A 16,217-nucleotide genomic window follows, 5' to 3' on the forward strand; every position below is an offset into this window, starting at 1 on the left:
ACCACCCTCCCTTTATAACTGCCACCATATCCACTTCCCTTGCTGCCTCTGCTTCTCAGCCTGTTGCAGCTTGGCATGCATGTCTACATTCCACCCAAGTGGCTGTCTTCAGAATTTCCCCCCTTCCCCCCACCCCTGCCCCCAGTGGTCTAATCTCAAAACCCAAAAGGTACTTCTTAGTCTCTGCCTCTTGGCTCCCTTTCTCTTTTTGACCCTGTCTGCAGCATTTAATATTACTGTATTACAATGTGTTTGCATTTCTGGTTTCTGTGTACCACCCTCTGCTGGTTCTTCTGCTTTTTCATCCTTCAATAAGCTTTTCTCCATGCCTTTATTGTAAATGTTGCCATTCCTTTAGCCTTTTCTCATTCTGGACCTTTTTTTTTTTGAGATGGAGTCTCGCTGTTGCCCAGGCTGTAGTGCAGTGGCGCGATCTGGACTCACTGCAACCTCCCACCTCCTGACTTCAAGCAATTCTTCTGCCTCAGCCTCCTGAGTAGTTGGGATTACAGGCACCCACCACCACGCCCAGCTAATTTTTGTATTTTTAGAAGAGACGGGGTTTCACCATGTTGACCAGGCGAGTCTTGAACTCATGACCTCAGGAGATCCACCCGCCTCAGCCTCCCAAAGTGCTGGGATTACAGACATGAGCCACTGCATCAGGCCTGGACCTTTTCCTTGAGTGCTTTATACTTAGGCTGGCTTCAGTTACCAACTGGATGTTGATGGCCTACCTCTAGATCTCTAGGTCAGACCTCTTCCTTGTACTTCAGACTCATGTATCTCATTTCCACAGACACCTCAGACAGTATGGCTGCGACAGACTGTCTCCTTCCTTCTCACCTCTCCTTTCCTTCTCTTTCCTTGGCTTGGAGAGTGGCAGTGCCATCCATCAAAATCAGACACTAGGCCTCATCCAGTGTTTCTCCTGATTTTTTTCAGCTCCCAAATCTGTTGCTTTGGCCTCCTTGTCACAGCCTCTCCTTCAGTTCCTCTGCTATGCCTCTGCCAGGTTGACCTCCCACCACCATCTTCCATAGCTGAGTAGGTGCTACGCCAGTGTGGTTTTTGCTCCCTCTCAATTTTTCGTGAATCTGCCTCCCTTCTCTGCGTCTTTGTCTCCACTTCCATCACCTTAGTCCACTCTGTCATCATCTGTCCCCCCTGGATCCTTGCAGTAGCCTCATGACTGATCATCTACATCTGCTCTTAGGCCCTATAATCCATTCTTCACATGGCAGCCCTATGATGTGTTCAGAATGCAGCTCTGAACATGTCATTCCCCTGTTTAAACATTTAAGTAGCTTCTCATTATTCCTAGTTCTTGGAATATGGGCCCAGTGGCCAGGTGTGGTGGTTCACACCTGTAATCCCAGCACTTTGGGAGGCTGAGGCAGGCGGATCACTTGAGTCCAAGAGTTTGAGACCATCCTGAGCTACATGGCAAAACCCCGTCTCTATCAAAAATTAAAAAATTAGCTGGGCATGGTGGTTCATGCCCAGCTACTGGGGAAACTGAGGCAGGAGGATCACTTGAGCCCAGGAGGCGAAGGCTGCAATGAGCCATGATCGTGCCACTGCACTTCAGCCTGGGCGACAGAGTGCAGGCTGTCTCAAAAAAAAAAAAAAAAAAAAAAAAAAGACTATGGGCCCAGCTGCTGGCCTGGCCCCCTCCTGTGCCCTATGACTTGGCCCCTGCTGACTTCCTCAGCCACATCTCTTGTTGTGTCCCATGGCATTTTGTCTGCACTTGGCCTTCTTTGATCTCAGGCTTTACATATGCTGTTCCCACTCTCTGCCCAGGACACACTTCCCCTTGTTTACTTTCCATCAGTTATACTTACCTAGTTAATTCCTGTGTTCACCATTTGTATCTCATGTCAAACAGTATTTTCTCAGGGCAGTCTTTCCTCAGACCCCACCTCAACCCCCCAGCCCCATACACTGTCTTAGCTCCCTAGCTTTTTCCTTCAGAGCACCACATAGGTTGTCAATCTGTTTGTGGATTATTACCAGACCATAAAGTTCTGTCTGTATTGTCACTCAGGCATGTCCAACCCACTCCTGATACTTGGCCCACTGTCCTGATCTCAGAGTGGCAAGTACCGATGTCACTTGGTTCATCTCTAGACAAGGTCGGTGTCTGCCTTTGATGGGGACTCTTTCCAGTCTGAGGATGTTGCTCGATGGACTTCTCACTAAGCCTATAGCTTGATGGACTGACTGGACTGTGATACCACCAAGTTTAAAAATTCTGTGATTTTTTTTGTTTTCCAATATTACAGGTAGACCTTTAAGGAAAAAGAGGTGCCCTCGGTCAAAGATCCTTTCCTTTTCTCAAGGCAGCTTCTAGTAAATGTGCTAAATTTTAAGGATATAATCAAATGGTTCCTGGGAGAAAGGATCTTGTATCCCATTAATAATTCTTTTTCTTCAACTCTGCATGTCTTTTCTTGACGTATTATAAATCAGGAAGATTAAGTATTGCTCATAAAATAATAGAATATGGGAGGGGTGAGTATTCTTTCTCCATCAGATCTGTTGATTCAAATGGAACAGTTTAGCAAGGGCCTGTTCTCACCCAAGCTTCCCCCATGCCATAGGCGTTGTTTTCATTCCCATCTCATATATAGGAGCCCAGTGAGTTTGTCACATGTTATATCCTAGGCACATGGAAGTGTAGGATAGGAACTTGGATTTTCTTTTTTTTTTTCTTTCCAACTTTTATTTATTTTATTCAGGGGGTTCAGGTTTGTTAACATGGGTACATTGTGTGTCACAGGTATTTGGCGTACAGATAATTTTGTCATCCAGGTAATTGGCATTGTACCTGATAGGTAGTTTTTGAGTCCTCACCCTCCTCCCATCCTCCACCCTCAAGTAGTCCCGGGTGTCTTATTTTTCCCTTCTTTGAGTTCATGTGTTCTCAATGTTTAGCTCCCAACTTATAAGTGAGAACATGCGGTATTTGGTTTGCCTCATCCATGTTGCTGCAGAGGACGTGATCTCATTCTTTTTTATGGCTGCATAGTATTCCATGGTATATATGTACTCATTTTCTTTATCCAGTCTACTGTGGATGGGCATCTAGGTTGATTCCATGTCTTTGCTATTGTGAATAGTGCTGTGATGAACTTAGGCATGCATGTGTCTTTATGGTAGAATAATTTATATTCCTTTGGTTATATACCCAGTATTGGGATTGCTGGGTTGAATGGTTGTTCTGTTTTAAGTTCTTTGAGAAATCTCCAGACTGCTTTCCACAGTAGCTGAACTAATTTACATTCTCACTAGCCCTTTATAAGTGTTCCTTTTTCCCCACAACCTCCCCAGCATCTGTTATTTCTTAACTCTTTAATAGCCATTCTGATTGGTACGAGATGGTATCTCATTGTGGTTTTGATTTGCATTTCTCTAATGATTAGTGATACTGAGCTTTTAAATATGCTTGTTGGCTGCATGTATGTCTTCTTTTGAAAAGTGTCAGTTTGTGTCCTTTACCTATTTTTAATGGGGTTTTTTGTTACTTGCTTATTGACTTAAGTTCCTCATAGATTAGGCCTTTGATGGTGGCATAGTTTGCAAATATTTTCTCCCATTCTGTAAGTTGTCTTTTTGCTCTGTTGATAGTTTCTTTTGCTGTGTAGAAGCTCTTTAGTTTAATTAGATTTTACTTTTCAGTTTGTTTTTGTTGCAGTTACTTTTGGAGTCTTTGCCAGGGCCGGTGTCCGGCATGGTATTTCCTAGGTTTTCTCCTAGGGTCTTTGTAGTTGGAGGTTTTACATTAAGTCTTGATCCACTTTGAGTTGGTTTTTATATATGGTAAAAGGAATGGGTCCAGTTTTAATCTTCTGCATATGGATAGCCAGCTATCCCAGCATTTATTGAATAGGGAATTCTTTCCCCATTGCTTGTTATCATCAGCTTCGTCAAAGATCAGATTCTTGTAGGTGTACAGCTTTATTTATTTATTTATTTATTTTATTTTATTTATTTATTTATTTATTTATTTTTTTGAGTCTTGAGTCTCTCTTTGTCTCCCAGGCTGGAGTGCAGTGGTGCGATCTCGGCTCGCTGCAACCTCCGCCTCCCAGATTTGAGCAGTTCTCCTGCCTCAGCCTCCCGGGTAGCTGGGATTATAGGCATGCGTCACCACGCCTGGCTTATTTTGTATTTTTAGTAGAGATAGGGTTTCCCCATGTTGGCCAGCCTGGTCTCGAACTCCTTACCTCAGGTGCTCCACCTGCCTCAGCCTCCCAAAGTGCTGGGATTATAGGCATGAGCCGCTGTGCCCGGCCAGTGTACAGCTTTATTTCTGAGTTCTCTACCGTGTTCCATTGGTCTTTGTATCTGTTTTTGTACCATTTCCATGCTGTTTTAGTTACTGTAGCCTTATAGTATAGTTTGAAGTTGGGTAATGTGATGCCCTGGGCTTTGTTCTTTTTGCTTAGGATTGCTTTGGCTATTTGGGCTTTTTATTGGCTCAGAATCAATTTTAGAATATTGTTTTCTCTGTGTTTTGTTTTTGTTAGTAGATGCTGTGCATGCAAAAATAGTCTTTCCTAATTCTGTGAAGAATGTCTTTGGTAGTTTGATAGGAATAGCATTGAATCTGTACATTGCTTTGGGTAGTATGGCCATTTTAACAATATTGATTTTTCCTATCCATAAGCATAGAAGTTTTTCCATTTGTTTATGTTGTCTCTGACTTCTTTGAGCAGTGTTTTGTAATTCTTGTTGTCGAGATTTTTCACCTCCCTGATTAGCTGTATTTTATTCTTTTTGTGACTTTTGTGAATGAAATTGTGTTCTTGATTGGGCTGTCAGCTTGGACATTATTGGCCTATAGAAATGCTACTGATTTTTGTATATTGATTTTGTGTCCTGAAGCTTTGCTGAAGTTATCAGAACTAGGAGCCTTTGGGTAGACATTATGGGGTTTTCTAGTTATGGAATCATATAGCCTGCAACGAGAGATAGTTTGACTTCCTCTCTTCCTATTTGGATGCCTTTTATTTCTTTCTCTTGCTTGATTGCTCTGGCTAGGACTTCCAGTACTGTGTTGAACGGGAGTGGCAAGAGTGGGCATCCTTGTCTTATTCTGGCTCTCAAGGGAAATGCTTCCAACTTTTGCCTGTTGAGTATGATGTTTGCTGTGGGTTTGTCATAGATGGCTCTTATTATTTTGAGGTATGTTCCTTCGATGCCTAGTTTGTTGAGGACTCTTAACATGAAGGGATGTTGAATTGTATCGAAAGCCTTTTCTGCATCTGTTGAAATTTGAAATGATGATGAAGTTTTTGTTTTTAGTTCTGTTTATGTGATGGATCACATTTGTTGTTTTGCATATGCTGAACCAACCTTGATTCAACGAATAAAGCCTACTTGATCATGGTGGATTAGCTTTTTGATGTGCTGCTGGATTTGGTGTGCTAGTATTTCATTTATTTTTACATCTGTGTTCATCACGGATATTGGCCTGAAGTTTTCTTTCTTCATTGTGTCTGCCAGGTTTTGGTATCAGAATGATGCTGGCTTCATAGAATGAGTTAGGGAGGACTCCCTCCTTCTTGATTTTTTTGGGAATATTTTCAGTAGTAGGATTGGTACCAGCTCTTCTTTATGTGTCTGGTAGATTTTGGCTCTGAATCCATCTGGTCCAGGGCTTTTTTTGGTTGGTAGGTTTTTAAATTACTGATTCAATTTTGGAACTCGTTAATAGGTCCGTCCAGGGTTTCAATTCCTTCCTGGTTCAATCTTGGGAGATTCCGTGTTTCTAGGAATTTATCCATGTCTTCTAGGTTTTCTAGTTTGTGTGCATAGAGGTTGAACTTGTATTTTCTTTTTTTGTTGTTGTTTTGTTTTTGTTTTTGTTTTTGAGACGGAGTCTTGCTCCGTCCCCCAGGCTGGAGTGCAGTGGCGCCATCTCGGCTCAGTGCAAGCCCCGCCTCCCAGATTCACACCATTCTCCTGCCTCAGCCTCCCGAGCAGCTGGGACTACAAGGCACCTGCTACCATGCCTGGCTAATTTTTTGTATTTTTAATAGAGACGGGGTTTCACTGTGTTAGCCAGGATGGTCTCGGTCTCCTGACCTCGTGATCCGCCTGCCTTGGCCTCCCAAAGTGCTGGGATTACAGGCGTGAGCCACCACGCCCAGCCTGAACTTGTATTTTCTGACTTCTGCCACAGCCATCTCCCTCCAGTAGAAAAGATATGATATACTCCCAGTCATTTGGAGGTGCTAAGAAACATAACCTTATTGTTTGTTTGCTAATGGAAAGGAATTGAAATTTTTTTTTATTATAGAGAGAGCTGTATTCCAGTGTAGTAAGTAACCTACAGACTGTCTTACCCTGGGCAGATCTGCCAGCACTAAAAACTACAATAAACATTGCTTAAAAGAATTTTACATGATACAACCAAATACACAAGCACACACACAAAAATTTGTCTGTTAGTTTGTCTTTTTCCTTTCTACCCTTTGTTTCTCAGCTGTCCTCCAGGAATGCTTGACTCTACCAGTATTTGGCTTAAAATGAGAAACCTTTGTCTGTACCTTTGATGTTTGTTTGCACAAAAATCAATAACCTGGCTTTCCATTAAAATAGTCCTTAAAGAAGCTAGTTTGTGGGGTCTTTGTTAACTTGTGCAAAGCATACATTTTTGATGGTTTACTTTAAAAAAAAAAACTAAATAGTTTGTCTTATACTTTAGTATTTTGGTTTTACTGGTTTTATGTAGTGAGGGACCCCGTTCCATAAATGTAAGGATTTTTGAAGGATCCAGGTCCATTTATTAATCTGTATCTTTTTAAAGCATTTTATGAACATCTGTTAAATTGAAAATATTTAGCTTTATGATTATATTAAGGCTTGAAAATTGTCCAGTCCTAAAGTGTATTTTCCTTTTTTAGTTTTTTTTAGTTAGTATAGACACTGACTTTTCATTCTCCCCTTGCTTCCGCATGTCCCTGTGAGATCAGGGGTTTTGTTGTGCCAGTAGAAACTCCCTTATCACCTTTTGTGTAGAGGAACCTCTGTGGGGAAAGCAATGCCCTGAAAATGCTTTGTGGTACAATTTCAGGTTTAAGAAGCTCGCTCCCATTTGGCGTTTCCTGTGGATGGCCGAACTGCTCCAAGAACATTCCTCCAGTTATAGGCATTTTGTCGTTTTTCCTTTTGGGAAATACTTTGTGTGTACCTTTATTATGGGTTTTGATAGTGGAGCTGAGAGGCCCCGAGTATTGGGATTGGAGCCACAATTTCTTCTCTTCTTTGTATCTTACCCAGTGTCTTACTCAGCAGCTCCCGCCGTGCTGTGACACCCCAGAATGTATCATTTCGAAATGTCGCAGCTGCCACTAGGTCATATGGGAGCGTGGAGCTGGCTGGGGGAGAGGTGCAGGTCAGTGATGGTTTTTTTTTCCCACATGGGATCTTTGAAGAAGATTTTAAAATGGCACTCTTATTTTCAATCCAAATATTCATATATTGTATTTTCCAAAAACATAATGAGTGAATGAAATTGTGGTTTAAGAGGCTGTGCTTCTCAAGTGTAGGTCCTGTGGCCTTAGTAGCAAGGGGTAGGCCTCCTGGCAGGATGAGGGGGCTTGGCGGGTGTGTTAAATATTGGTGGGGTGTGGGTCAGCTTCCCCTTTGGGCTTGGCTCTCTCAACCTCCATACTATGAAGCAGTCCTTTGACTTAAATTCAGTGTGGCAGGTCACCTTTAAAACAGGGGCCTTCGTAAACTGCTTCATGCACGATAACCCTTTATGACTCTTAATTGGGGGTAGCCGAGCAGTGGGTGATTTTGATTTACCATATGTCCTGTAGCACAACAGGGCAAGATGATGGAGATTTCCAGGAGTCCTCTACTTAGCAAGAAAGAAAATAGGTTTAATAAATGTTTACATTTTGATAATTGTTTCTTACATGTGTTGCTAGAGGAAACGCTTATAGTTTTGTTTGTTTTGAAAATGAAATTCCTGTGGAAAGGTCATTGCAATGCCAGCCCCTGTCATTTCTAGCCCACTTATCCCAGAGCTCATCTGCAGTGTGTCAGGTCTGGCTTACTTCTCTAACCAAAAAAGGCAAAGAATGTGTAAGCCCTGCTCTCTTCAGCAAATTGTCTGGGTGCTCCGTGATGGGTGGAGTTCACGGTGTCAGCTGGATCCACAGGAAGCAGGGAAATGTTATAGACACATTTTCTCCTGTAAGTTTAGAGAGTCTGTGAGGCAAGATTCCAAAGCTTTGCCAGGAACATAAATCCTAGGCTTTATCTCAGAACTACACATTGGGCCTTACCCTCTACATTGTAAACATTTCTTGGCAGTCAAATAAACGCAGGCAGTTTCTCGAAGGTGCCTGCCACCTCCTCCACCTCCCCTTCTTGAGGATCCTGACACAGATTTGCTGCAGCAAGTCAGATATGATTCTTCCCTATTCGGGGCCCCCCACGGCTCTTCTGGGCTAGGGCAGGGTTGCCGCAGTAGGTACTTGCTGCTGAATGGAAGGCCCACCTCAGCCCCCCACTTCTCAGTATAAATAATGCGTGCACTGGAGAGGAATAGCAACCAGACTGCCTGGGCTTGCCATGTCTTCTCTTGCATAAGATTGGTCGTGGAGGAAAGGCACCCTCTGAAGATGAGAGTGCTGGAGAGAGCCTTGTGCGCTGTGGTTGAGAAGAGTGCGCTGGTGGGGAGAGGAGACTGATGGGCAAGAACGCTGCAGCAGGCTCGTCCTGCAGCTGTAAATGGCACAGGACTGGAGCTCTTGAATTCCAGTTCTAGGCAGGGGAGCGTGGGTGTTGGATGAAAGGTTTAGTCCTGTGTTACATACAGGACTAAAGTATAGTCCTGAGCAAAGTATCTGAAACAAGAAGCATGTGACCACCTGGGCACATCATTTTTCTACCTGAGTGGTACTTGGTGTACTAAAGAGATTATGGGATGCAGCACACTTAGACAAGGTGGAAGAATCTGAGTGGGTCTCATCACGTTGGAGTTGGTTTTTATGGGATATGGAAAAGAGGCCCGGATTTCTTCTGAGAGCAGGAGTAGCTGAGGAGCCCTGTGGCAACAGAGCTCGTGAACTACACTTGTGTGAGAAGACAGGCTGGTAAGTTGAGACACGAGATTCTTGGATTTTCCTGAGACCTTTCTCCTTCATCTCTCCAGACCCAAAGAGAATAACCTGGAAAGTCAGCTAGTGAGGGTCTGCAAGACCCAATTGAGAGAGCTTAAGAACCAGAGAATTTGGAGGCAGGTGAAGGCTGGAGTTGTATTTGGGGGAGTTTTGTTTGGAGTCAGTCTTTTTTTTTTTTTTTTTTTTTTGAGACAGGGTCTCACTCTCACCCAGGCTGGAGTGCAGTGGTGTGATCTTGGCTCACTGCAGTCTCCGCCTCCTGGGCTCAAGCAATCTTCCCACCTCAGCCTCCTGAGTAGCTGGAACTATAGGCATGTGCCACCACGCTTGGCTAATTTTGCATTTTTTGTAGAGATGGGGTTTTGCCATGTTCAGGCACAAGTGATCCATGTGCCTCAGCCTCCCAAAGTGTTGGGATTACAGGCATGAACCACCTTGTCTAGCCTGGAGTCACTGTTAATTTCTTCTGTTGGTCCATGGCAAGGTTTACAGATGACTTTGTTTGGAAAGCCTGAATCTGTTTTTAAAAGCAGGGATGGGGAGTGGGAAATCACAGTAGTTACTACTTGAGTCTATTTAGTGGACTATAAAAATTACTATAGCTTCAGTTTAACCTAATCAGAGCTTGCCATGAATTTGAGCCTGCTTGCCTCTCTTCAGGAAATTAATCTGGGTCATTTGACTGTCCCAGTTAAGCAGGTACATGTTTTAACAGTTTTAAAGGCAATTGCTACCTGTATTTGGTTATTCAGAGTATATACCTAGTTATCCTTGCCAATACATTTAAACCTCTTAGCCTACAGATCTTTTCTTTTTACCAGCCTCAGTGTTTTGTGTTTTTCATTTTTTTGTGGAGACAGGGTCTCACTCTATTTCCCAGGCTGGTCTCGAACTCCTGGCCTCAAGCAGTCCGTCTGCCTCAGCCTCTGAAAGCATTGGGATTAAAGGCATGAGCCACCATGCCCAGGCCAGCCTTGATGTTTATTAATCCTTTTCGGTGACAGTCTCACTCTCCCTCTTTCTTTCTCTAGTGATTCCTTCCTCTGACGCCTGCTCTTACAATAGGCGTCCCTGCGAGAAGAGTCACCCAGTGGCATCAAGAGCTCTGGGCAGGATCCGTCCACTTCCAGAGTGGCCTGAAGAGTGGAACACATTTCTTTTTAGTTAAATGAGTTTCTTCGGTAATGTCCAGAATATAATAGCCTAAGCATGATGGAATCCCCCGTACCCCACCCTATACCCCCTTCCAAACAGAAACAACTGTTGTTTGGTTTTTGGGGGTTTTTTTGTTTTTTTGTTTATTTTTTTGACACGGAATTTCACTCTGTTGCCCAGGCTGGAGTGCAGTGGCACAATCTCAGCTCACTGCAACCTCTGCCCCGCCGGGTTCAAGCAATTCTCCTGCCTCAGCCTCCTGAGTAGCTGGGATTAACAGGCACCCACCACCCTGCCCAGCTAACTTTTGTATTTCTTAGTAGAGATGGAGTTTCACCATGTTGCCCAGGCTGGTCTTGAACTCCTGACCTCAGGTGATCTGCCTGCCTCGGCCTCCCAAAGTGCTGGGATTATAGGCATGAGCCACTGCGCCTGGCCACAACTGGGATTTTTAAGAAATTGCCTAGGAGAGAGTTAGTTGAACTTAAGGTGGTGTCTAATTAGAGCAAAGTGCCTTCCATTTTAACTTCAATGAACTTGCCAGGTTGGTCTGATGATAACCCAAGAGTAAGGAGTCTTGGATTCTGATCCCAGCCTCAGCTTCTAGAGACTTGGTGGTTTTCAAATTGTTCTTGAGGGACTCCTTCAACTGAAGGGCTCCCTAGTTGCCAAGAGTGGTTGGTTCTGAGTCGAGGTGGCTTTGATTTGTCAGCTTTGATCAGAGAATTCAGGCAGGGGGCAGGAAGTCCGTGTTCTGTAGTTGTTTTGCTATTTTACCCTTTTTATACCTTCCATTCAGGAGAAGTTTATTAGATGAATCCATGTCCAGAAATAGTGAATTAGTTGCCTTCATCCTTTATGTTAATTTCCCTTGAAGTATAAACAGCCAAAGAAGAAAAGTACTTGTGGGAGAAAGGGGGTTCAGATCCTCAAATTTGAAAATAGTTTTCAACTTCAGGAACGTGAAAGGTGACTGTTAACCAAAGTCTGAGTCTCAGGAGCTACTTCATGTGGTATGCTTTTACCTGATGTTATGTTTTAGATATGGCTCATTCATTCGGCACATGTGCTGGGTGCCTACTGTTTGCTGGACACTGCGGAGCCTGGTGGATGCTGGGGGAAGCAGATGGGTCTGGTCCTGGCCTCCAGGAGCTTACTAGTTAAATGTGGGAGTCATTGCTAATCATTTACGTAAGTCATTGTTTAATTTTAGTTGTGGTAAGTTTACAAAGAAAAGAAATGGGCTGCTAGGAGAGCTCACTCTCTACCCTTTTCTCTTCCTTTGTAGACTGCGTGAGGAGCTCTCATTGCGGGTAGGAGACTGATTGCCTGCAGTAATGGGGAGAGGATATGCCTGGTTCCCTCCTCTCACTCCTTGCTTGGACTTTTGTCTTTACAACTTGAACTAAGTATTCTCCATTTGACCTTTTTCCTGCCTCATTATTCTTCCCAGACATTCTTTAGCTTCTACTTTCTGCCTCTTCAGGTGTGCATCAGGGATCTGGTATCAAGGAATTTAGAACTTGAAAAGAAGTGTTATGGTCCAGTTCCCTCACTTTCAGATATGAAAGAAGGGAACACATCCACGGTCACACAGCAGGTTAGAGGCAGAACCAGGACCAAGCCTAGGTCTCTGCATCTCAGCCCAGGGCTTCTTGTTAACATTCCTGCAGGAAGGGCTTTCTAAGTCAGCAGGGGCCCAGCCTCAGGGACCTACTTACCCTTGCAGAGACACTGAGAGGACAAAAACTAAGCCCCAGGGGGGCCAACAGCCCCAGACTTCACATGGCCTAGGGTTGTTTTCTATATATCTTGGCAGATTTATCAAGAGTACCTTTTTCCGGGAGCTGAGGAAAGAAAAAAAATATGCCCCATTCCTATCATTAGGGGATTCATATTCTAGAGGAACATAGAAGTCTCACATGTATGGAGAGAGCATAGAGCAGCTTGCTAGGGGCTCAGGTACACACCCTGTGTGAGGGAGAGCTCTGGAGCAGGAGGAGATGGGGAGTCGTCTCCTGGATGCAGAGCAAGGATTTTCCTAGAGAGGTGGAGTCCAGATAGTCCAAGGAGCAGAGGAGTGGAGGCCAGGCTTTGCTAGGGCTAGGAGAAGAGAGAGACCCCCTCCAGGCTTGTGGGGAATCCTGAAAAAATGGTCCACACAGACAAAGAGGGTTAGGAGGTTGTGAGAAACACACCTTGGCAGGGGCTGATTTTGCAAGACCTTGAACTCTGCTCTGAAGGACCAGATCATGGAGCTAGTGGGGTGCCGTGCCTCACTTTCTCAAGGGAGTGGTTTCATGCAAGCTGGGCTTTTGGGAGAGAAGTCTGGTGGCATTTTAGGAGCCCTAGGGGTCAGGAGGCCTAACCAGGGACTTACTGCAGTGACTCAGTCATGGAATGAGGAGGCCCTGGTCACAGGGAGTAGCAGTGGGGTATTTTGAGCTTCTATAGTGCTTGTTTGCAAAACATGATAAATTTGGGTTAATCTCCAAGCTTTAACATAGGAAGTATAACTTCAGTGTTTTTTTTCTTGCCATATCTAGGTGGAGTCCGCAAAGAAATTGTGACGCTCAGGTGTCTGTTTTATTTTATAAAGCATTTTGAAACTTTTGAGAACCAACAAAAAGAGAATGCAAATACCAAGTGTTACTTCTTTCTACTTCCAAATCTCAAGCCCTAAATTGAATACCATTTAATTCACTGTTGCCAATATGGCACTCTGCGTTCCTTTTTTGATAGAAAGTTTTGCCTTTTGAGCATTTGAAGCCCTAGCTTTGCGATATAGCTGAACAGGGTGGGCAGGCTGGTGGGGACAAGGAAGAACACGAGGACGAGAGTAGCTGCCCGGCTCCAGCAGCACCCATGCCCTCGGCACGCACAGACTTAACGGTATTGTCTTCTCTTTATCTCCTTAGGAATACAAACAGAAGCTTGCACGAGTAACCCAGGTCCGCAAGGAACTGAAATCCCATATTCAGAGCTTGCCAGACCTCTCACTGCTGCCCAACGTCACAGGGGGCTTAGCCCCCCTGCCCTCTGCTGGGGACCTGTTTTCAACTGACTAGGATGGGTGTCATGTCCCAGATTTCTGTTTGTACCAGCAGAAAGAAGAGGGCAAGTCATGGTTGGAAATAACCTTCTAGCCCCTGGTTCTATCCCTTCTTCCGCCCAGCCCCCCAGCCTCAAGAAAGAACCTCAGACTCTGATTCTTCTCTTCAGCCTCTCATCTTGAGCACAGTTCAGAACAGTGGCGACTGGAATTTGGTTTATATTCATATTTGCAAAGACTACAGACTTTTTCTCCCACTTCATATTTTCATGCCCCCCTGTTGGTTTTCCATTCTTAACTGTCTCCTTATACCTAAGAAGTTATGAAAATCATGTGTACTTCTGGAAGCTTTCAAAAGAATCTTGTCCCTCATGACAGCATTTTATCATGAAAGCAGCTTCTCCTTTCTGAGCTGGGCTTGTTCAAGTTCGGTGTGGGCTTCCACTAAGGCACTTGTCCTGGAGACGTTGGCTTTCCCAGCTGCATCTGCCCCAAAAGGTTGTAGGCACAGCTGTCGTAGCGTTGCCATAAAGAGTTTGCCAAATCTCTGATCCTCCCTTTCCATTGCTTCTCCTAGTGATGCACGAAGATTAGGTGCATTTATTTTGTAAACAGATTGGAGAATCTAGCAATAAGATTCAAAGCTAATCTGGAGCATAAAGGCACAGTTCAGAGACAGAATAACAGGGATCACAAGCATGAATTAAAAGTAATTTATTTGCTTGAAGTTCCTAGATACAACCTTCCCATGCTGCACTTCTCCACTGTCGGAGCACGTTCCGAAAAACAGAATGCCTTGATCCCTGGTGGGTGCGAAGGCAGTTGTTAGGGATGGCAGGCATTGGTGGGCTCCAAAAGATGAAGGCCCCACACACAGGTGTGCTGCATTTGGGATCTGTGGGGGTGTTTCTTGGACCCTTTCTTCTGGGAGTAGGGTACACACTAACGTTTAATCTGCTGTCTGGGTGCATGTCCACAGTACGGTGGCTAAACTCGAACATCACTGCAAATAGGATGCTGAGCAGGTCCGTCTGTCATGTCACGCCACTGCACAGGTCCTTGTCCCCACACGACGGGGAGTACTTGCGTCAGATGTTATTGAATAGCTCGTCTCGGGCAGGGGAAGTGGGGAGTTGGGGATATTAATTGGGGGTTTTAATTCTATTATCATGTCAGCTGACATTATGACTATATAATGTAGTTAGAGACAATTTTTATCTTGCTTATAGTAAAGGTTCAGCCTGCCAATTGTAAATCATTCTAATTTGGCAGGCTTATTTTTGACATTGGAAAGGGCAGAAAGCGATTTGCCCCAGTAGTGTAATAGGAGTTATAGACCAGAGGCTGAAACCCAAACTATATAAAAAGGAATTCAGTGGAGGGGGCTTTGTAATCTCCATTAATTTGTGTTGCTATTTCCAGGATCACCAAAAATTACATATAATTTTACATGTTAAACACATTGAAACATAACCTATGTTTATAAAGCATAACGGGCTTCCCTTCCAGAAGCTCTCCTGCTTGTCATGAAGTGAGAACAATGAAAAGTCGTAGCAGATACTCAGTTTAACTCTGTGTAGAACCTAGTAGTGTTTGAGCTGTTATTCAGATTTGAATTCAGACTGTGTGTTGTTTGCTTATGGACACTGCCTGTCGTTCTGTCACTGTTAAATTAATGAGTCTATAAGGTTTTTCTTCCAGAGGCCATAGGTGACATCACTAAAATTGCAAGATAAATTGTAATCTTTGCTGCTGCTGCACTCTCCAACCTCTCCCCCACCCCCCGTGGTGTGCTGCTTTCTAGATGAGCGTGTTTTGGAGCAGGCCCATCTGGGACACTCTATGCTTTCACCAAGGAAGTGCGATCTGAGCAGCCACAATCCAGCCAAAAGAGGATCGTAGATATTTGCTCTGATCAACTAGATGAAAATATAGCAGAATGGATTTAGCCCACTGCTCTGTTTTATCCAACTGAGTCTCTGACCAGCAATTGGTGCATAATTATTACAGCAAAAGTTAAGAAATGAAACTGTAGCAATTATGTAAATGAATGTGTTGGCCTCTTAATACCTGTTACTAGTGGACTTCCTGTGAGGAAGTTAGTTTTTTGTTTTGATGAAATGCTTTCGTTTTTTAAATCTTAATTCTGCTGTCCACATCCTCCCAAAGTGTGCTTACTTCATTTGTTTAATTTAAATGAACTTTCCTCCTTGTATGTATGAGGTGACTTGGTGGGTGGGGTGGGTGGTTTTGTTTTTGTGTTTTTTCTTTCTTAGGGCATCTGTAGGCCTCAAAGGACCTTTCCTTTAGGTCATATTCCTCAGAAAGTCTTCAATCTTCCCTTGTTTTTGTTTGTTTGTTTTTCTTAAAGAATATTTTCAAAGCTTAAATTTGTATATTAATTTAGGACTATTTAGAAGTATAGGCTGTCGTTGGCGGCAGCAGTATATTCTGAAATGTCTCATAGATATATATTTTTGAATAAAGATGGTGTTGTTGAACAACATTGTGTGATTTTTTTTTTTTAAACTACCCTGTTACTGAAAACAGTGCCTTTCTTTGTAAGCAGTGGGTGATTAGTAATCACCAATAGAGAATGTGCTGTCGGCACAGAATCTTGTCCCTTGGGAGTTTTTGTGTCTGTTAGCGGCACATAAATACTCAGCACTTACGTAGTATTTTCTGGTTCTTTCCAGGGGCTTAATTAGCTTTAATTAGGCAGTCCACACAGTACCCGTGAGAGGTGCCGCCATAGTTTTACCCTCATTGTACAGAAGTGGGAACTGATGGAGAGAGATTAAATGACTCTTCCCCCATACTTCACAGCCAATCTCTGACAGATTAAAACTTGGAAGTTCTTT

At 43.7% G+C, this 16,217-nt stretch overlaps 1 protein-coding gene across 5 annotated transcripts in view; it reads left to right on the plus strand.

Annotated features, from left to right (window-relative positions):
- Positions 1 to 15,862, plus strand: part of RPRD1B (regulation of nuclear pre-mRNA domain containing 1B) — a 58,855-nt gene extending 42,993 nt beyond the window's left edge. The window contains exons 7-9 of one of the 5 annotated variants that reach the window (XR_010154015.1): positions 11,347 to 11,495; positions 11,593 to 12,881; positions 13,223 to 15,860. Coding sequence is in view for 2 of the 5 variants with exons in the window: in NM_001242592.3 (NP_001229521.1) it covers positions 13,223 to 13,372 (150 nt within the window). In the remaining 3 variants the exon portion in view is untranslated. Of the gene's footprint in view, positions 1 to 11,346; positions 11,496 to 11,592; positions 12,882 to 13,222 lie in introns of all 5 variants that reach the window. The other 4 variants (XR_001712007.4, XR_010154016.1, XM_063802479.1 and 1 more) reach the window with 4 other exon arrangements.
- The last annotated feature ends 355 nt before the right edge of the window (positions 15,863 to 16,217 follow it).

The sequence above is a fragment of the Pan troglodytes genome, chromosome 21 (assembly GCF_028858775.2).
Source record: "Pan troglodytes isolate AG18354 chromosome 21, NHGRI_mPanTro3-v2.0_pri, whole genome shotgun sequence".
NCBI lineage: Eukaryota > Metazoa > Chordata > Mammalia > Primates > Hominidae > Pan > Pan troglodytes.